Source organism: Borostomias antarcticus (assembly GCF_949987555.1).
Source record: "Borostomias antarcticus genome assembly, chromosome: 5".
NCBI lineage: Eukaryota > Metazoa > Chordata > Actinopteri > Stomiiformes > Stomiidae > Borostomias > Borostomias antarcticus.
In genome coordinates this window covers 22,655,211-22,678,991 of record NC_140238.1, presented here as the reverse complement: position 1 = coordinate 22,678,991, position 23,781 = coordinate 22,655,211, and the positions used below count along the sequence as shown (strand labels likewise).

Below are 23,781 nucleotides of genomic sequence, written 5' to 3'. Positions count from 1 at the left end.
TGAATTATTAGTGGATGTCAGAAGATTCAGAAGTAGTGGCGATTGCTCCTTGGCTTAGGCTACCCATACAAATCCAAATAAAACTTGATTTGTGCGCTTTCTTTCAGTGAAAGAAGGCACGGAAATTGACTTTCAGACTGTTTTTGACTTAAATGCGTCTTGTATTCTACCATATCGCTTCATTTTCATCCGTGTTTAGCGTTTTGGTAGTGCTCCGTTGCCCCCTACAGTCCTCATGAAAATACAGTCCACGTTACGGTCCGTTGACACCGGTCTTACTAGCTCGTTATTCACTTAACATTGTAGGCCAGGTAAAATTATGCAACAACTTGGCATGACTGTCCCGTCATTCACATCACCTATTGGTCAATCACGTTACCCACTTTAGCTATATAGCTACTGGCAGCATCAATGAACATTGAAAACAGAGATCTTGAGTAGGCTATTTGTTGAAAATTTATTACAAAATGAAGTGGATTAAACGAGTTTGGGTTACGATATAATGTTATGTTATGTTATGGCTGTGCGTTTTGCTTTGCCTAGATTTAATCGGCACTCGAGAGCGTTAACTTTGCTTCCTGGAGCGGTGGGCTAAGGCCTAGTAGGCTAGTAGCCTAAACACTGATTAGTGAAGTAGGGGTGTAGGCTATTGAGTGCTGTGCCCTAAGGGGGTGTATTTGATCGTTCTGTCATTCCTCTTCGTGGTGCTTGGCCATTGTTGTCATATAATGGCTCTGTAGTTTATTTAGTGTGTCCCTAAAAGCTTGGTCGTTTCTGTATGTTTTTTACATATAAAAATGCCACTGCTCAGCGCCCTTCTGGTGCTCTGAAACCTCCCATCAGGGCATGCTTTGAAAGCGCATCCCTCCCAAAATTGTCCTGACTTACCCGGTTCTAGGACCCACCAGACGCCAGGACTTAGTTGCCTTGATAAAAACATTTTAGTAATTACAATAGTTTTTAACGTGTTTTAACTTTACCAAGACAATTATCCACCCAGGGTTTAGGTTCTCAGGTCACCCCACCTATCTGGAGAGGAGAGTTGGCTGGTTAAGTGACTCGTCAAATAAGGCTGAAGATGCTAGTTTCATAAGCTGCAATTTTCTTTTGGGGAAAACTTGTTTATTTGTTTGCACAACAGGGATGCCCTTTTGCATGTACAGTACTTTGAATCACTTATGATGGACTTGATACATTTAGTGTTATTTTTATTTAAAAAGGTTTTACAAAAATGTTTTTGCATATTCTCCATATAACAGCAATCAACTTATTTTGACAGTTTTAATGAATTCAGAGCAGTGAGGAGACATTCCAAAGATATGGTAATGGTAAGGTAGACAGACAGACAGACAGACAGACAGACAGACAGACAGACAGACAGATAGATAGATAGATAGATAGATAGATAGATAGATAGATAGATAGATAGATAGATAGATAGATAGATAGATAGATAGATATAGACTTATGTCAAAAACACACAGAGGTAGGTGTCGGTGAGAACTTAGAATAACAATGAGAAATGAGATATCCCTCTAAATCTGGCTGGAAAACGACCTAAAACGGGCTTAAAAGCACCCAAACAATTTGTGTGTGCCCCCCCTAACATATTGAATGCCCCCCCTGGCATTTCATTCTGGAAACGGGTCTGTGAACAATGCAGTTATGAGTTAAAGAGCGCCTGGCTCCTCCTCCTCTGCCTGGTTGAAACAGACTTAACACAGCGTTTGATAAACACACCATAGCTGCCAACGAGCACCACGCTGTCTGGCACGAGTGTGTGTGTGTGTGTGTGTGTGTGTGTGTGTGTGTGTGTGTGTGTGTGTGTGTGAGTTTGGCACAGGCTATGGGTGCGTACTGTCGGGGCCTGTTCTGGTTTATCGATGTGTTCAGGGAAGCAGAACAGACCAGAGGACCTCTGATCTCCATAGGAGCCACAGGAATAGTACGCTACAACACACACACACACACAGGCACGCGCGCACGCACGCACGCACACACACACACACAAACTCAAACACACACACACATACACACACACACGCACACACATACACACACACACACACAAACACACACACACACATACACACAGAGATAGGGACAGAGAGTGGTAGACAGCAACAGAAAGAGAGAGAGAGAGAGAAAAGACATGATGAAGACAAGAGACTCTAGTCTGTTAGACTCTAGTCTGTTCTCAATCTGATTGGCTACAGGGAAAACAGCACACAGCATCAGCGCCAACCTCCAGACAAATCCAAACGGGACGCAGTTCATATCTACTGCTGAAATATTGATGTTGTCACGGCATATTTTCAAAAGCTGAAAAACTCTTAACTGGATCACGTACCCGTGGGCAAGCTGTACTGATGATGCTGATGATATAATGGGCCCATGGTTTAGAAAGTATTTCCACCGCTGGCAAAGAATTTGCCCTCATTCCTTTGCTCCATATTATTTTTATTCTTTGATTGTTATATAAAATGTAACCCGATTCACGGTTCATGGCAGCACATTTCCTACCTCACTCTGTGTTCATTACTTAAAGGAAAATGCTCGTTTTTGACAACCTGGACCTTATTTACGACATATTATAAGAAGTTTGACTCACCGAGATCACTTTTGTGTTGTTCGGAGGCCTGTAGAAGAAATTTAAAATCCAGCGCGAGCCAGTATATCCATGTAATGGCGGCGGACGGGGCAACGGGAATGCAGTTTCTCAAAATCCATTTTCGGCCGCTAAACGGTTGTTTTCATCAATCAGATTGGATGAATCGACAGTTGAGATTCCTCAACGCGAGGCATTGTTTCGGTTTTCAAATACGGGGTCTGTAGCCTCTGTAATATGATCTTTACACGCCTTTCCCCACTTGCTCCAGCACGCATGCGCACAGGCCAGCGCGCAGACTGGCTATTCTCCGGCTCACATTCTCTGCGCTACGATCGGATTGTTGCTGACGAATGACGACGACAATATTCTCGGCACCAACAACGATCGTAGCGCAGAGAATGTGAGCCGGAGAATAGCCAGTCTGCGCGCTGGCCTGTGCGCATGCGTGCTGGAGCAAGTGGGGAAAGGCGTGTAAAGATCATATTACAGAGGCTACAGACCCCGTATTTGAAAACCGAAACAATGCCTCGCGTTGAGGAATCTCAACTGTCGATTCATCCAATCTGATTGATGAAAACAACCGTTTAGCAGCCGAAAATGGATTTTGAGAAACTGCATTCCCGTTGCCCCGTCCGCCGCCATTACATGGATATACTGGCTCGCGCTGGATTTTAAATTTCTTCTACAGGCCTCCGAACAACACAAAAGTGATCTCGGTGAGTCAAACTTCTTATAATATGTCGTAAATAAGGTCCAGGTTGTCAAAAACGAGCATTTTCCTTTAATTCCCAAGTATTCATCCTTTATGATCAACCTCCACTTAGCCGCCATCACCACCCAGTTCTCTAATCAGTCTTTATCTAACTCTGTATTCAATCACAGTTGTCCAACACATTTCCTACCTCACTCTATATTTATTTCTTCATTTTGACTCGTTCTTCATGATCAACCTGTGCTCGCTGGTCACCTCTTTTCTCTCTACAACACTTCATGGTTGCCCGAGGCTAATCGAACTCTGTGTTCATTCATGGTTGTCCGATGCTGATCGGTCGCCCCCTCCTTGCAGATCGGCTCATTCTTCATGATCAACCTGTGCCTGGTGGTCATCGCTACGCAGTTCAGCGAGACCAAGCAGCGCGAGCACCAGCTGATGCAGGAGCAGCGTGCCCGCTGCCTGTCGTCGTCCACGCTGGCCAGCCTGGCGGAGCCGGGCGACTGCTACGAGGAGCTGTTCCAGCTGGTCTGCCACATGCTGCGCAAGGCCAAGCGCCGCTCGGCCGCTCTCTACTACACACTCCGGGGCCGGCCGCCGCCCACCGCCGGGGGGCGGGCCAACAGGCGAGGAGCAGGAGGAGGAGGGGGGAACGTGAACGGAGACATGCATCACTCGAGGCAGCCGCGACGTGAGTGAGAAGGGGGGGGGGGGGATTTAGGGTCTTTGGGTGTGAGTGATTTTGGGGGATTGTGGGGGCTCTTATGAAGCTTTAACAAACTATTCTTTTTCCAAAGCAGTAAGTGTCGTAAATCATTTATAAGAACTTTCCAGCTCCGCAAAGTGCGTCAAAAAAAGGTTGTTCAGAAACGTTGTGCCGCCTCTCACGCAAACAACCCCACTTCCTCTTTCCTCCCAGAATGCTGCTGCCCGCACCAGAGCAGGCCGGAGCGCCCCCCCCAGCCCCTGGCCGACTCCATCTCCCTGTCTGTCAGCCAGAACTCGGACGACTGCCCCCACTGCGCCGCTGACCTGTCCCTCAGAGAAGGGGCGGGGCCTGTGGGCGACTCAGCCAACGGGGAGGAGGAGGAGGCCATGGAGGAGACGGACAGGGAGGAGAACCACCTAGAAGTGCGGAGGGGGGAGGAGGAGGAGGAGGAGGAGGAGGAAGCAAAGAGGAGAAGGAGGAGGAGGACGTGTTTCGGGCGCTGTAAGGACGCCTGGGATGACATGCGCCGGAAACTACGGGGCATCGTGGAGAGCAAGTACTTCAACAGAGGGATCATGATCGCCATCCTCATCAATACCATCAGCATGGGCATCGAGCACCACAACCAGGTAACGCCCACACGACCATATAGTAACACTGTAATAACCAGGTAATGCCCACACAACAGTACAGTAACAATGTAATAACAAGGTAACTCCCACACGACCAGACATTAACACTGTAATAACCAGGTAAGGCCCACATGACCATACAGTAACAGTATACCGTTCAATCCAATCAGGTAACGCCCATATGACTATACGGGAATGCTTGGCTGTACAGTAACACTTTAATAACAAGTTAACACCTACACGACCGTACATTAACACTATAATAACCAGGTAACGTCCACACAACCATACAGTGACACTGTAATAACCAGGTAACGCCCACCTGACCATACAGTAATACTGCTGTAATATCCAGGTAACGCCCACATGACTATACATTAATGCTGTAATAACCAGATAGCACCCACACGACTGTGCAGCAATGCTGTAATAACAAGGTAACACCCACACAACCGTATATTAACACTTTAATAACCAGGTAATGCTCACACGTCCGTACAGTAACACTAGTAACCAGGTAATGCCCAAATGACCATATCAATCAAAGCAGTATACCATACAGTAATACTGCTGTAATAACCAGGTAATGCCCACATGACTATACAGGAATGCTGTAATAACCAGATAACTTCTACATGACCGTACAGTAACGCTGTAATGACCAGGTAAAGCCCACATGGCCATAGAGTAGCACTTTAATAACCAGGTAACGCCCACACAGCCGTCCAGTAACATTGTAAGAACCAGGTAACACCCACACAACCATATAGTAACACTGTTATAACCAGGTAATGCCCACATAAACATACAGTAACACTGTAATAACCAGGTAACGACCACACGATCGTACAGTAATAACTATGAGAGGTCGTATAGGCCATATTCCATACTTTACCTCTCACGTACACTTGCGAATACTCTCACATACACATGTGAATACTCTCACATACTACTGAAATACTCTCACATACTACTGAAAATACTCTCACATACTACTGAAAATACTCTCACATACTACTGAAAATACTCTCACATACTACTGCAATGCAATAGTTGTATGTAAAAGGAATTTCAGTAGCACAGCCATTAGCTAAGGTAGCCTAGACCATGGACTTCCCGCTAACTTAGATTGACCAATGAGATTTGTGAAGACTGCCTTCCGTTTACACTGAAATGGCCTTTCGTCTACACTGAAATTACTCTCACATACACTTTTCTGAAAATACGATCACACAGACATGTGAAATGCTCTTTCACATATTTCAAATACCCTCACATACACTTCTGGATATGCTTTCACATACTACTGAAATACTCTCTCATACCTACTGAAAATGCTCGCACATTAACATTATGAAATACTTGCACATAGTACAGTAGGACCCCACTTATCCGAACCCAACTGGACCGAAGGTCGTTCGTATCTCTGAAATGTCCGGGTGACTGAAACTTATGCTAAAATGCACCAAATTCAATAAGTGGTATACTTGTTTCATACATACTCATAATAGACCAATAAATACCTTTAATTACTTGTGAAAATGCATACAAATTGCAATCAAATAGCCAACTAAACTCATACAGCCTAGCCTATAATAGACCTACAGTAGCCTATAATTAAATAACCAAATTTCCACTTGAGTGCGTGCTTTGATCAAATACAGTACTTTATTCTCAAATGAGGCCTACGCTGCATCGATAGGCTACTGTATTCGCAAAACAAAATGGTATAGCCTAAAAACAACCCAACATTAGAACAATTAGAGCAAATGATAATCAATAAATAAATAAATGAAATGACAGACAAGTTGTCGTGTCTTAGGCTATTGTAGCCTAAAGAAAGTCTCTAAAACAACCGATGTAGGCTAACGTGGCCTAGGCTGTAGGCTATTATTTAAATACAGTAGGCCTAGTAGGCTAATCTACATGCTCACAACACGTCTGTGTTCCTGAAGTCCATTAAATGGGAACGAAAAATGACTCGATGCTCCTCTGCTTCAGTTGCTGACGCGCTTTCTGGCTACCAAGGAATTCAGCTCTCGCAGCAGACTCGTTTGCGTTTTGCGCTCGACATTAGAGTAACAAATAAATTAAACGTGACAGTAGGCTACAGCCTACAGGCAACATGTAGGTCTACATACAGTTATGTTTTTATTCACAGTAGGACACAGTACTGTAATTAAAATCCCACCAGTAACCAGATAGCAGGCTAAAAAAAAGAAAAAAAACCTTTTAAGCCTGTCTGGTAGACCGGGAGGTTCGGATCTCTGAAGTTCGGATGAGTGGGGTCCTACTGTACTGAAAATGCTCTCACATACACGTGAAATACTCTCACATACATGTGAAGTATTCTCACATACACATGTGAAATGCTCTCACATCCTACTGACATTCCTCTTACATACAACTATTGCATCTCAGTAGTATGTGAGAGTATTTCTCATGTGTATGTGAGAGTATATGGCCTATACGGCCTCTCATAAATAACAGCCAGGTAACACTCACACGACCGTACAGTAATACTGCTGTAATAACCAAGCAATACCCACATGACCGTACAGTAGCACTGTAACAGCCATGTAACGCCCACACAACTTTGATTCAGAATGCCTGCCTGTCTGATTTGACTTAAGCCCAGCGCTGTCTGTGCTTAGGCTTTAGCTTGAAGAGATAGCATAGTCTTTAGCACAGTGGGGCGGCTGTGGCCCAGTGGTAGAGTGGGTCTTCTAATGATCATAGGGTCAGCGGTTTGAATCCCACCTTCTCCTATTGAAGTGTCCTTGGCCAAGACACTGAACCCCAATTGTTACCTTGCATGGCAGCTGCCGCCATTGGTGTGTGAATGTGTGTGAATGAATGAATGAATGAATGAATGAATAAGTGCAGTCCATTTACCACCTTCAGATGCACAGTCGACGACCTGCATTCAACTCCTTCTCAACCACAGAGTATAAACATGAACAAATGGCACAGTAGCAGACACAACACAGCCAGACTGGGATGAGAGAGAGAGAGAGAGAGAGAGAGTAGCAGGTTCCTGGAAGCAGAGGAGGAGAGTCATGCCAGATTCACATGTCCATGCTGTTACATAAGACTGCTCCCACCTCCACTCCTCTTCTCCTCATCCTGTCCTCCTCCCCCTCTTCCCTCTCTATCCCTCAAATCCTGTGGTCTCACCCCTCACCCCTCACTATCTCTCTGGCCCTCTCACCCCCCCCCCACCCCCCTTTCTCTCATCCACCCCCTCACTCCTTGACTGCGTACAGAAGAGTCGCCTCTCCTCTCTGAACACTCTAAAAATAACAGAGGGATGAGGGGGAGGAGAGGAGAGCGACAGAAGAACAGCAAGAAAGAAGGAAGAAAGTCAGACAGTTACGGAGCATGTTCCTGTTCTCGTGTGTCTCGTCTGTCGTGCAAGGAGTCTTGGGAGGTTGGTCAGAGTTGGTGGGGTGCACCTGGACCCGAGGGGGTGTGCCTCTAAACAAGCCCAGTCCAGCAGTGGCTATAGCTCTCTTGCCCCATCTTTGGTCTCGTTTGTTTGTATGTTTTGTTTTTTTTGCGCGATACAACACCCACACAGCACAAACAACAAACATTTATCGTCACACAGTGAGACATACACAGCACATGGTGTAGGGAAGAGGCTGCGTCTACTCAGGGGAGGATGTTATGTATTCAGTGGCGTGTGTTAGTCTGTCTGCTAGTTAGTCTGTTAGCGGGATTACACAAAAACAACAATTTTTCACTTGTGTTAACATTGCCAGATAGACCAGACTGGCACATACGGGTACTTTGCAATGTTTAATACATCCACAGCTAGTTAGCTTCTAGCTATAATGTAATCGATAGCATGCTGAGAAGGAATGATTCAGCTGCCTCTACAACTTCTCACTCTCCGATGGGGACCTCAGGCCCTAATCGACTACCGGGAACTCAATGCCATCACCATCAAGAACAAGTACTCTCTTCCCCTCATGAGTTCCAACTTCGAACCCCTCCAGAAAGCCACCATCTTTACGGAGTTGGACCTTCGGAGCGCGTACCACCTGGTTCGGATCTGTGAGGGGGATGAGTGGAAGACTGCGTTCAAAACCCCCAGAGGCCACTACGAGTACCTCGTAATGGCGCTTGGCCTAACCAGCGCCCCCTCCACATTTCAGGCCATGATGAACGACGTCCATGTTGGATATCCTTGTTGTGCTCTATGTTAGCGACATCCTGGTGTTCTCCGGGAGCACTGAGCAACACATCCAGCACGTCCGGCTCGTCTTCCAGCGTCTTCCAGAGAGCCGCCTCTTCATCAAGGGCAAGAAGTACGCCTTCCACCTTCTCCCTCCATGGAGTTCCTGGGGCTCATCGTGGAGGGTGGGCAGACTTGGCCTGACACAGAGAAGACCCTGGCTGTCATTGAGTGGGCTCAACCCGCTAAACGGAAGCAGCTTCGGAGTTTCCTGGGCTTTATACCTTTTATACCTTTATTGGCGCTTCATCCGGGACCACAGCTGGGTGGATGCCCCTCTCACCACTCCTCTCACCACCCCCTGTGTCGTGCGTTTGGGTCCAGTTTCTAACCTGGTATTGTAAAGGAAAAAAATCTTACTTGGTTTAGTATAGATTTCAAAGAACACACTGAGTGGTCGGTCAAGCTGGTTTTAAACAAAGGCAATAGTTTTATTACTGTTACGATTCTGCAGAGTCGGACTCTAGCACAGGAAGTGAATCCAGGCAGAGTGAGTCAGATGTGGACGAGGTCGATAGGTTATACAGTGAAAAAGAAAGTGACATAGTTTCAGGATGAAGAGGACAGGGAAGTGATGTCACACAGGAATAATTTGTAGTTTTAACAGACTGATCTATGAGAATGAACTACAAAGTTAGAACAACAGTCAAGTAGGAAAACAGAACACTTTGGTGAGACTTGAATTTAATTCAAAATTCCCCGCTTTGTGGATTAAATATCCACAACCATAATATAAATTAAAGAATCAACAATGTGGAATAAAATTATAAAATATCATAAAAATAATCCAACAGATTTGGTAAAAGCCTAATTCTACACATATGGTAAGGAAGCAATCTATTTCTCCACTAGGTGGAGCATAATAAAGATTAATAAACTCAAGGTTATTTAACACACTTTAAGATTATTTTCTTACCATATGCAAACCACGTACCAAAACTCCTCACTTCAATTTGGCATAAGCAAGGTAAAAAGATAACATGATTACTAATCTAAGACACATTTCATATATTCATGACTGAGGGGGAAAAAACCTCTTTCTTTGTTTTAGAAAGAGGTTAAATTAGAACCAACAGATTATGTATCAAAATATTCCAAATATTCAATGTCAATGGCACAGACATCATTAAGGTCTTGAATTGAATTAATAGTAAATTTAACTTTTTCTATTATCATTAAGGCAGCATAGGTATATCTGTAACAGCAGTTAAACATAGACTTCAGAATATTAAAAAAAAAAATAATAACGATGAAAAACATACATACAAATGATACACACACATTTGAGAATATCCAGGACTTGAAAAAGCATTCCATTTAGGAACATTATTTAAGATCTGAATACCTTTATCGTTTGCTTCATGGAACTCAATGCAGTATTTGGATCTGAACTAAACGAACAGTAGATATAGCCAGTATTATCTCTAAGGGAAGTCTATTTTGTAGCACAATCTTTTTCATGTAATTTACTTCTTTAGCTAAGGCTGAAATTACTTGGTATTATGCGTTTATGTGTCATGCGTTCATGAGAGAAATAATATACCGAAACCAAATTGAAAATTCGAGATAGCTCTATGGTGTCTAGTTTGATTGCTGATGAATTACCTGCATTTGAGTGTGATCAACCTTCTTAATCCTGGAAATTAAATGAGCAAGATAACATCCATATGACACTGTTTTTAATTTTAAGTTGAATACACTATTTCCCTCTAGCTCAAAAATATGCCATTTGGAATGGCTCTCTGAACCTTAATTTCACATCTCATAAATATGCTTAGATCATTAATTTGTCCTTATCTGTGTGTTGTATCTGAAAATATTAATACATGCTGTGATATATTGAAGAGGTCACTTCAAATTGGTTAACTCGCTTTTCAAGTTCAGCCCTGTGGATGCAATTCTGTTAGGCTTTATTTTAATACTTGGTTGATGTAGTTAGGTGCAGAGCAGTTAAACACAGTTAAACACAGTTCCCTGAGAATAGTCTGGAACAGATCTACAAAGGTCAACTTTATAATTTATGAATTTTCAATACTTCTATACCCACTCTAAACCAAACTCCAGTCACAGTTACAACATTATAACCTGGAAATCTTTGTTGCTTTCAAATCTTATATATGCAGAATGTAGTATTTTCCATCCATCTTCGTCTACCGTATAGACCCAACAGTCAAGTGGAGTGCAACATTCAAATAGGACAAACGAATACTGGGGTGTGTTCTTGTCTTTTCCTTCGTTCAATCTGTTTCAGGAGAGAAATGCTTTGAGTTACTTTGGTGTCCTAGTGAGTGTGGGGTGTATGCTTATGAGATCATGGCTGTGGAGCTTGTCCACGTTGCCATAACGATCCTTAATGACGATCCATAACGATAGATTTGTAAACCCTGCTGTTTCGTTGTGAATATACCTGGTTATCTCTGTAGCCCCCAGATTGTTTTTTCTGTCCACCCATCGGTTGTTGCCCAGTGCGAGCGTTGTTGTTGAAGTACCTAAGCTGTGCAGCTTGTAGTCTCACAGAGTCCCTTTTTATCTCAGCTTCACGTTGTTCACTGAAAAGACGGATAATTGGCAAGCATAGTTTACCAAACTCAGTAACCAGATGTTCAACAGAATCAGCAGATCTAAGATAATAACCTGGACGGTCATCTTGTGAGTTAGAAGCAGGAACAAAGGGATAGGGCAGAGACGGTGTGGCAGTGTCAAAGGTGTGATCAGGGGTCACAGACACACCAACTGGAGGGCGAGACACAGCAGGAGGGTATGACACAGGGAAAGCAACCATATGGTCAATGGAAGAGGGCCCAGAGGGAGGGGTGTCAGAAGAGTAATAACCTAGAGGGGGCGATATTTCAGACATCCAAAGAGTTTGGGGTAAGGGGGCTCCAAACATAGTACCAGTTAACGGCAAGGGAGTTATCTGAGACGTAGCAGGCGCAGAGGTGACAGATGGCTGAACAACAGGAAGGGACGTAACAGGAGCAAGGGATGGGGCCTGAACCAAGGAGGTTGGGGGTGGCCCAACAGTTGTTTGGACAAGAGGTGTTAGAACAGGAAGGGGGGCCTCATGCATAGGGCCTGGAGCGGGGGCTTGAGCCTGGGGGCCTGCCACGTGTGAATCAGGAAACAGCCTACATGTGCTTAGCAGATCATCATTATCTGATGGAGGAATTAATAATAAGTTATTTGCAGTCGTCTCCCAGACAGAAAAGTGAGACCAGTTAATGTGGTTCTTTGGCTTCTTCCCTAACTTAGTTCATTCAAATTTCTCCAACTGTCCCTTAACTATACCTAGCAACTTAACAGATAATGTACCTTACACAGGGGGAAAGTCACTATATTTAACCCACCGACGAAAGACACCGTCTACCACAAACACACACACCCAAGTAAACAAACAAAACGAAACAAAATAAGGCCTTCACGACTTACCTAGCTAACCACCCGGGGATACCAAATAAACTCTCGAAGTGTAACAGCCATCTCCATGTTGCGCTCTTCACAACAGAAGTAGAATAGAAACAAAAACAACGAGCCTCAGATAACAAAGCCCCCTCGCGTCGCGGCAACCCCACAACACGGAACACAAAACAAAAATTCAAAAGAGAAGGCTTTCCGAAAGTGAACGTTGTGTAGTACTTCACGACGTTCCAAATGTGAACGCTAACAAAAACCCAACCCTGGTTCAGTTGTATAGGTTTTTAAGCGGACATGCGGCTCAAAAACCGGCTTTAGCTAACCAGGACACACGTGTGCAACACCGGCTCGAATAAACACTATTGTCTAAGTTATCACAGCTGAACAAATAAAGGGACCACTATAAACTAGATTCAAACGACGTACCAGATTTCAGCAAGTTCCAGACTGACCAGGGCCTCGGGGTAAACCCTACCAGCTACGATAGCGTCCTTGAGGTTGAACTCCCGCGTCCTTGAGAAAGCACGCCACGCGTCCGTGTGATCAGCCCAAACAAGCCGAAAACCGAGCAGCCGTCCCAAAGAACATTCTCGTCGCCAAAATTGTAAAGGAAAAAAATCGTACTTGGTTTAGTTTAGATTTCAAAGAACACGCTGAGTGGTCGGTCAAGCTGGTTTTAAACAAAGGCAATAGTTTTATTCTGTTACGACGATTCTGCAGAGTCGGACTCTAGCACAGGAAGTGAATCCGGGCAGAGTGAGTCAGATGTGGACGAGGTTGATAGGTTATACAGTGAAAAAGGAAGTGACATAGTTTCAGGATGAAGAGGACAGGAAAGTGATGTCACACAGGAAAAAAAAATTGTTTTAACAGACTGATCTATGAGAACGAACTACAAAGTTAGAACAACAGTGAAGTAGGAAAACAGAACACTTTGGTGAGACTTGAATTTCATTAACAGTATAAACAACTGAATATATAATTTAATGATGGTGAAGATCAACCGCTTTGAATTAGCTTATTATGCTTGCAGCTAGCTAGCACTAGATTACTGCTGTCCTGTCATATCTAGCTAGCAGTATATTTTTGACATTTGTCTCCTCTAAGTACCCTAATGTCACCGTTGCTTGTTGTTTCGTTCTAGCGGACTCCTATTGTATTTTGCGTCATCATCTATGGGGCCCAATCAGGGACTGGGTGCAGAGTACTCCTTCAGTTTATAGAGGTTTTTATTCTCTGGAGCATGCAAACACACGCACATACACACGCACACACACACACACATGCACACACACATGCAGATACACATACATACACACGCGCAAATACACACACATGCAGACACACGCACGCACACACACACAGACGCGCACACACACACGCTTGACCTTCAGTTTACTCCATCCCAGTGATATTCCTTCCTTCCTTACTTGTCTCCTGCTCTGTGAGTGACTGCATTATCATTGACTCATCACTCATCTAGTATATCACTAGCAGCAAAACTGGAAGAGGGTCCCGCTATTGGCATTTACATTTGCATTGTGCATGTGTGTGTGTAGGTGTGCGTGTGTGTGTGTGTGTGTGTGCGTGCGTGCGTGTGTTTGTCAGTGAAATGAAATTCAGGGTCATGAGTTGTAGCTCACTCATTCATATTCAGTAAATCGTCCATGATTAGAGCAATGGAAGTACAAAGACAGAGGGAGAGAAGAAAAGAGGGAGAGAGAGAGAGAGAGAGAGAGAGAGGGAGAGAGAGAGAGGGAGAGGGAAAGAGAGAGGGAGGGAGAGAGAGAGAGAGGGAGAGAGAGAGAGGAAACCGCAGGTCTGTGGGGGAGGATAGAGAGGCAGAGATGAAAGGATAGGTCAGAGTGAAATTTGGAGAGAGAGGAAAGAAGAAGAAGAGAGAGAAAGACGGAGAGAGAGAGAGGGGGAGAGGAGGGGGAATAGATAGATAATTATTTAGGCCTGAAAATGAGTTCTACTGGAAATATTATTGTAGTGTGAATGAACTGAAAAAGAAAGCATGCAGGGCTTTTTATGCCATAAAATTACAGATCTACACTGAAATCCCAATTAAACTATTTGAGTCAATAACTGAACCAATTTCCCTCTCCCACACCCAGTTGAAAACTTTTGCAAGAACAACATACAAGGCATGCAGGACAGAATTAGGTCAATATCCATTATTAATCAAAACGTAAAAGAGAGTAATCAAATTTTGGAAACATAAAAAAAAACAGCGAAACAGAACCCCCCCCCCCCCCCCCCATTCATACTGTTACAAAGCCTGGAAATGCCAAGAGTTGAACATAGAAAACAGCCCCCTCTGCAAACTGGTCTGGATGCTTAGTTCACTCAACACTACCTACCCACAGCCTCATTGATACAGATGACTTAGAGTCAACCAAAATAGACAGTACACACTGTCAGATTATCTGACCAGGGTAGCTGATACAAAACTGAGAACCACCTTGACAAAGTGCAGTCTCAGTGAGCACAGCCTGGCCATTGAAACTGGTCAGCACGGATAGTCATGGCTACCTGTTGTGTCAACACTGGTTGTGAATGGGTGTGTCAACTTTGCTCTCTGTGGGAGATGGAGGCAGATCTGCACTACGCTTGCTGTATAGTAATCTACACTTCTGTTACTGTGTTAATGTTCATTTATTGTGCAAATCTATACTGTTTATTATCATTATCACTTATGGTTAGTTTAATTATTCTTTTCAATTAATATACATTTTAATGTATCAAAAGCTTTGGCAAAACAGGAAAAATTTGTCATGCCAATAAAACAAATTGAATTGATCTCTCTCTCTCTCTCTCAATTCATTTCAATTCAATTTAATTAAAATCGCTTTATTGGCATTACGAATTATGAATCTGTTGCCCAAGATTTTGATACATTAAAGGGGTCAAGGTTTGCAAAACTAACTTTTGCATTTTTTGCATGTCTATTTGAGTCTCTGATGGGCCTACTAACACACAAAGTATGAAATGAAACAACCCAGTCATTTTGTTGTGGTCAGACGAAATGAAAACATTAGAAAAAAAAGTCAGTCCCTGCAAGCTGTTCAAATCTCCCGTGTCACTTAACGTCATGTTCGGCGAGCCCGCTAGCTAGCATAATGTCTTCACACGGAAAATGCTCTGTTCTTGGATGTACAGTACTAAGCAGCACAGATTATCTCCCGAGCTCAAAGGACAGCAGAGCCGAGTGGATAATTTTTATTTTTGATGGCAACGTTCCAGCTGAAATTGGCAAAACACTGGCAGTGTGTGCTAGCCATTTTTTGCCCGATTGCTTTTCCAACCTGGGTCAGTATATGCAGGATTTTCAGATTAACTCTTTCTGAATGATCAAACAATACCAACTGTCTGTGGAAAGTATGCAGAAACTGTAAGTAAGTATGCTGTGTTTGTTTGCATATAGTACTAACGCTAGATAGCTAACACAAACAAACTCCCCTTTTGCCTCAACCCGGATGCTTGTCTCATCATGTTAGAGTAACATTAGTGCAATGAAATTGGTAGACTTCTAGTTCATCGAGCGGTCATTAAAAATGATAAAATGTTAAGAAGTGGACATCATTGGATTCCTCTCGGCCTACGGAATCTAACTTTTATTGTTTGTAGTCGAATGGTGTCATACAGCCTGGTGGTGTCTAGCTAGTGAATGTAGCTAGAGGTAACAGCATGCAACCGTGGAGATAATAACATGGGCACTAACGCTATCCTTTAGTCAAGGAGAGAGGACAATGAAATTTGTCACAGTGGCATCAAGTGTGGATGGCCAAGGCTAGCCAGCTATATTTGAGGTAGCATAGCGCCCTCAACAGCCCTCATTCTCTAGTCTGCCAACTTGCTCTTAGCTGAGCTCATTTGCATATGAAAAAAAAAAGAAGCTCAATCCGCTCAATCTGACCTTGTGGTCAACGGAGGGGTATAGAGGCATGCTTGAACACTTATTCTGAGTGGTATTTTAAACAAAAATACTCAACGACATGTTTTGGGGACCTCAAAGACTTATGTTAAATTGTTTAAAATAACCATTCTGTGGCCTTTTCCGTTCAATATTTGCATGCTCCCACTAGCTCAAATTATGGAAAACAACAAAATATGTTACCATAGCTACGCAGACGACACACAATGTATATCACCATATCACCAGGGGACTATAATCCCATACAAGCGCTGAGTAAGTGCATTGAACAAATCCACGATTGGATGTGCCAGAACTTTCTTCAACTAAACCAAAATAAAACTGAAGTACAGTAGGACCGCACTTATCCGAACCCAACGGGACCGAAGGGTTCGTATCTCTGAAATGTCCGGGTGACTGAAACTTATGTTAAAATGCACCAAATTCAATAAGTGGTATACTTTCATAAGTGGTTTCATATAGACTCATAATAGACCGATAAATACCCTTAATTAATTGTGAAAATGCATCAAAATTGCAATCAACTAACTCATATAGCCTAGCCTATAATAGGCCTACAGTAGCCTATAATAAAATAAACAAATGTCCACTTGAGTGCATGCTTTGATCAAATACAGTACTTTATTCTCAAATGAGGCCTGCGCTGCATCGCTAGGCTACTGTATTCGCAGAACAAAATGGTATAGCCTAAAAACAACCTAACATTAGAACAATTAGAGCAAATGATAATCAAGAAATAAATAAATGAAATGACAGACAAGTTGTAGTGTCTTAGGCTATCGTAGCCTAAAAGAAAGTCTCTAAAACAACCGATGTAGGCTAACGTGGCCTAGGCTGTAGGCTATTATTTAACAAATACAGTAGGCCAAGTAGGCTAATCTACATGCTCACAACACGTCTGTGTTCCTGAAGTCCATTAACTGGGAACAAAAAATGACTCGATGCTCCTCTGCTTCAGGTTGCTGACGCGCTTTCTGGCTACTAAGGAATGCAGCTCTCGCAGCAGACTCGTTTGCGTTTTGCGCTTTACATTAGAGTAACAAAGAAATTAAACGTGACAGTAGGCTACAGCCTACAGGCAACATGTAGATCTACATACAGTTCTGTTTTTATTCACAGTAGGATACAGTACTGTAATGAAAATCCCACCAGTACCAGATAGCAGGCTAAAAAAAAGAAGACGTTTTTAAGCCTGTCCGATAGGTTCGGATCTCTGAAGTTCGGATGAGTGGGGTCCTACTGTAATTGTCTTTGGAGCCAAAGAAGAACGATTAAAAGTCAGTGCTCACCTCCAATCAGTAATGCAAAAACCACAAACAAAGCCAGAAATCTTGGTGTAATCATGGACTCGAATTTCAACAGTCACATTAAGACAATTCAGCAGTCAGCCTACTATCACCTGAAGAACATATCAAGGATTAAAGGATGCATGTCTCAGCAGGATCTGAAGCTCGGTGAGCTTCTAGTCTTTGAAATTAAGAGTTTAACATGTTTTTGAATGATTTTTCATGGTGCCCACCCACATCCATTGTATGACCAAAACGGTGGCAGAGCAATTATCAGACTTTCTCAAAAGTGCTAGTTTTGTCAATGTTTTGATCTGAACCATTGTATATGATCAATGGTTTAATATGATCCATGATCAATGGATCATATGGTTTATATGATCAATGGTTGATCAATGGTTTAGCACTCAAAACAGTGCTAAACATGTTTTTTCCCTTTACTACTCCTTTAATGTCTCATGTAAAACACTTTGAATTGCCTTGTTACTGAAATGTGCTATACAAATAAACTTACCCTGCCTTGCCTTGGTGGATGTGGTGATTAATTGGCGCTGCGGTCACAGGGGAATACACAAACACAGGATGAGTCAGTGCTCTGTGGGATCGTACAATAATAAATGGAAAAAAGACACATTTGGCTAACTATACTGTACATCCCAACAATTGTCCCATACAGTTACAGTGATCCTATGGAAACGGATTAAAGCTGGGTGGGGAAAAAAAATGGACATTTTGAATTGCAAAAACCATATAAAGAAACCTATTAAAAGAAACTACCATCATCTATTTCCTCTCTTTCTCTCTCTCTCTCCCTCATTACCAGTATTCTCTCTATCAGTCCCTTACCAATAGGCGGCAAGTTAATGGGGAAAAGAGATGATGAGGGGAGGAGAATAAGATAGATAGAACTCAATCTATCTATCTATCTATCTATCTATCTATCTATGTATGTATGTATGTATGTATGTATGTATGTATGTATGTATGTATGTATGTATGTTTGTATGTATGTATGTATGTATGTATGTATGTATGTATGTATGTATGTATGTATATATGTATGTATATATGTATGTATGTATCTATATATCTATCTATCTATCTATCTATCTGAATCAAATCAAATCAAACTTTATTTGTATACCGCATTTATACACAGAGGCAACACAATGTGCTTCAGAGAGAGCGGTGGGCATAGGTCCCACCCCTACATATTCCAGAGGGAAGCAAAACAATATTTTCACCGAGGGCCAGAAAAGTGAGCTGTAAAAATTCTTCCCTGACCTCTCTCAACGAGACGATCGAGCAAGCTCCTGGAAAATGTTTGTCTATTGGCTAAGAACATTTACAGAGCAGCGTATGTATCAGAGGAGGCTCGTCCATTGAGGCAGGGGAGGACAGTCCTCCTCAGTTTTTGGAGAGAAGAGAGGGATTAAAATATAAATATATGCATTTATTTATTCATAATTAATATTTAATATTATCTCAGTTTTGTTCATACACCAGGTTTTCCCTATGGATAAAAACCCATTATTGGAATTCTAAAGCTCCAACAGTGACATCTATAACATGCAGCTGGAGCTTCCATAGATATCTATGGAAGGGAGGCTAGCCTCCCTTAGGGTGGGTTCTTTTATATTAAATCAATGTAATGCAATTTTTTCATGCTAATTTGTGATTGGCCAAAATGCTGAAAAATTACCGCAAGGGAGGCTAGTCCTCCGGCCCTGTCTGAACAGGATTGAGATAATTACATTTTGTAAGTCCATTGTAGACTTTTTGTCTGTTTGTAGCTCCATAATATAATACATTTGAAAGTATTATGGGACATATTATACATCAAACTGTTCATCTATTTGTCTTGATTCTAGCCATCTAAATATCTAAGCTGACATAAATACTTTTTGAGCTAGAGCCGTCTGAACACGACAGTTCCACTGGCTGGCTATAGCCGGTAACGTTAGCTACAAGGTGCAAGTCAGGCTACGGCATAGGCAGGCGCGCAGATTGGCTGGAGGCGCAAACTGTCGGCAACTCGTCCAAAACATTTCTAGAGACTGGTTCGCAACACCGGATCGGAGAAATGCACTGAACAGCCTGGCTCCTGCTTGCGTGAGAATTGATCACTTTGTGGTGCTTATTCCTCATCTATGTTCTGATAATTGTAGACTATAGAAACATAAGAGTGGCAGCTTTGACAGAAACCCAAATGAGCTAATCCCATAGCTGTACCATTGCTAGCTAGCCATGAGCGAACTATTGGATACTGCATTTGCTGTGCAACGTATTCCATTGTCCAGTTGTCAAATCTATTTGCCAACAAACTGTTTGAGAGCCAGCCATTGATGTATTAATAGAGCCAGCATACCTCAGTGTCCCCTAATCAAAAACTATTTTCATATATCACCTAACCTCTCCAGCACCTTACCAATATCAATTATTTTCTCCCTTTAGAGAAGAGTACAATCCATTACAACAACTATTGCTTACAATATTTTTTTGTTGTTTTGTTATATTTTATCATGAATATGATAAATAAATGCTGCATGTAGTTAAAGAAAGTGTTATTGAGTTTTTCATATGCTAAAATTGGCTGTAAATCCACATTTTAAAGCTGATATTTCAAATAATAACTGACTGAGGTGGTTCGCCTCTCTTCCTCCTGTCCTCCTCAGTTTTTTCAGTCACCAGCCACCACTGGTTGGTATGTATCTATCTATCTATCTATCTATCTATCTATCTATCTATCTATCTATCTATCTATCTATCTATCTATCTATATATATATCTATATATCTATCTATCTATCTGAATCAAATCAAATCAAACTTTATTTGTATACCACATTTATACATAGAGGCAACACAATGCGCTTCAGAGAGAGCAATGGGGGGTGGGCATAGGTCCCACCCCTACATATTCCAGAGGGAAGCAAAAAAAGTGAGCTTTGAGGGCCAGAAAAGTGAGCTGTAAAAATTCTTCCCTGACCTCTCTCAACGAGACAATCGAGCAAGCTCCTGGAAAATGTTTGTCTATTGGCTAAGAACATACACAGAGCAGTAAACATGGGGGGCTAAATACTTCATAAGAGAGACATGACTAACAGTAGAGAGCACAAACAGTTACAGAGAAGTTGCCTACATGGTAGGCCATTATGTGTTAGCTATCCCTGTAGTCTCTAATATGATATTTAAGGGGAGACACCCCAGGTGAATAGGAAAAAAAAAATCCTTAACAGGTATCACCATCAACCTCCCCCAGTTTGTTAGGTACATTAAGGAGCATCTTTTTTGTATTACAAGTTTTCTGAAATCTTATGGATAAATATGCAAATTAGGCATTATATGCGCTAAATATGCGCTAATTTGCATAATTTCGGGAAATCAATTTTTTTAACTGGTTCAAGCCCGATTCTAAATTCTTGTTTCATTTTGTTCACATATCCCTATTCAAACTTTGTCCAAGGGGGATTTTTGATATCTCTTTTCTTCACTTCAGAAATCAGAAAATACTGTCAACAGTCATAAAAAGACCAATTTTCGCCATGTTTTAGGGATAAACTGTCATATAAATCAGGCTATGAATGAAATTTAAAAAATCCCCCTTGGACAAACTCTCAGAATATGGATTGGAACAAAACTGGAAAGTTAGGTGTATGTAGGTGCTACTCAAGTGGTGGTTTTGATGTCCCTAAGATGAGAAATAACTCATTTTGAGAAAACAGGCTTTGAAAATTTGTATTGTAAAAAACCATACATTTGCATTGTAAACCAATATTTACAAACACAATATCCAATCACATCATTAGTAACAACATTACACAACATCTGAAAACACATAGAAACTGAAAACTGAATAACACAGCATGTTGTGGATTCAAAATAGTCCAGGAGTAGACATTTTGTATAGAGAAGTAAGACCTGTTTAGTTGGAAGCCCACTCACCACGTCAAGGTACAGCCCACGAGTGGGATGTTAGTAAGACGAGACTAGAGACGAGACAATGTTAGTAGGGAAGAGAACATTCCCTTTTAGAAAGCTTGTATTATTTTGTTAAACAGATCATGGACAAAGATAGACAAATTTGACGAGGACATGCATGAGAAAACAGATTATCTAGCTTTTTGTGTTTTTTTAAGCGTTTTACATGGAGAAAACATGAATGAATGAATGAATGAACATGAAGAGTAAGCTGATTCATAAATACACAGGACAAGATGTGGTAAACAATGCAGGGTAAACACCAATAGAAGCTAAATATAGATTGCCAAACAAACAAGTGATATAACCATCGTCAAAAGCAACACCATAGGAGACATCAAGCTACGCCGTCATAGGTCTACAGAGTCACTCCTCAGATGGCACCACACTAGCTATCCACAAAACTGTTCTAGGCAGCTAGTTTGTAGAACCCACTCAGCTGGAGTTCACAAAACTGTTCTAAGCAGCTGGTCTGTAGAACCCACTCAGCTGCAGTCAACAAAACTGTCCTAAAACCACAATATGTTCCTGGTGCGCATGGGGTTGTCATCAGTGAAGCAGACTACCCCATATTGCCGCCTTCATGTTGTCCACTGAATGCTGGTTGAGAATTATTGTAATGATTCTCAATAACTGTAATCATTTTGTAACATTTTGTATTTATTGGCAGTCAGCTTACCTACCTCTGGGTCCACATCTGCATATGCCTGCCTAATCTGCTCTCTGCTTCTGTGCAAGGACTCCAGACCTCTCTCTATTTCAGCAACTGAAATTAAAACAGTTTATTTGGTCAGTTTATGGATGCATGTAGAAATGCCACAGATAGAGATAGGGAGACTACTATGCATATGTATAGGCTTCTGATATTGGCTAGAGAGAGAGAGAGAGAGAGAGAGAGAGAGAGGGAACACGTTTCAATAGCCTACCTGTCACCCTCTTGTCATGTTTCTGATACGTTTTCAGATGAAGCCCTGGGATCCCTAACACTTTACTAATCTTTTGGAGAGCTGCATACCCCAACCCTAACTCGTGCGCTAAGAGGACCATCCTCACATTGACATCAAATGCAACATCATTCCTAGTTGTATCATGAAGCCGAGTCGATGTGTAGACACTTTTGCGATAGCCATTTCTCACAAAGACTGCACTCTAAGAGCAAAGTACTACAGAACCCACTATTCTGAGGATCTATGTTAATTTTAAGACCAGTCCCTGCACAATTAGGACAAATCAACCCAGTTATCAGCTCATTCAAACGCGCCGCATCTCTCTGCTGCTCACTGGACATTTCTAACGCTAGCCTCATCTCCCTGCTGCTCACTGGACATGCTAGCACCTGCTTATGACAACTTGCGCGAATAGGCACTTTATATCTCATAAATGTAAACCTTTCCATTTAGTTTCTCTTGTTTTCTGTTCAACCTTGCGGGCAAACACTGTTGTCGCTGTTGCTTATTACGTTTAGAACGCTTTACAGACGGAATTGTTTGGATTAGATATAAGGAAGTGGAAACGTGTCACATGACGCGCTGAACCAATCACGTTCTCAGAAATCAACAACAGCCAATGAGATTTCACGGTTAGCATCAAACCCGCCTTTGTATTTCCACGATTGGTTGCTAATACAAATGAAACTAACAAGTTTGGTTGCGATAATAGTGTGCTAGAGAGCCAGAGCTTTCTAAAGATACCCCGGATGACGGGATCCAGACGAAAGAAACGCTGCGAGAAGTTCTGAAAAAAGGCTAACTTTTGGTGATTTTAGGAAGAATCTACAGACGCAAACAGACTAAATGAAGTAAAATAAACATCTTAATACGTATTTTTGATGTTTTATTTCCACTAGTATGAAAGAAGACATGTTATGGAAGCAAACTAGCACAAAATCTCTTAAGTGAATCATATAACAAAGCACAGTAAGCACTTAGCAGAACAGGCTCATAGAGAATGCTGCACAGCAGAGGTGAGGAAACAGAAAGCAGAGCCAAGTGTACAAGGGGGTGGGGTTGATTGGCTGGATAGGGACAGCTGACCACAAATCTATCTATCTATCTATCTATCTATCTATCTATCTATCTATCTATCTATCTATCTATCTATCTATCTATCTATCTATCTATCTATCTATCTATTTTTCTCTCCTCCCCTCATTCTCTCTTTTCCTCATCCTCTCATCTCTTCACCTATCGGTTTGTCAATCCGCCTCTCCTCTCTCTCTTCTCCCCTGCACCCCATCATTCTCTCCATTCATTCATTC

At 42.2% G+C, this 23,781-nt stretch overlaps 1 protein-coding gene across 1 annotated transcript in view; it reads left to right on the top strand.

The window, feature by feature from the left end:
* Positions 1-23,781, top strand: part of LOC311309679 (voltage-dependent T-type calcium channel subunit alpha-1I-like) — a gene marked incomplete at both ends in the record, with an annotated part of 221,941 nt that overhangs the window by 117,714 nt on the left and 80,446 nt on the right. The window contains 2 exons of the mRNA XM_084439007.1: positions 3,678-4,014; positions 4,243-4,661. Coding sequence (XP_084295133.1) covers positions 3,678-4,014; positions 4,243-4,661 — 756 coding nt within the window. The remainder of the gene's footprint in view (positions 1-3,677; positions 4,015-4,242; positions 4,662-23,781) is intronic.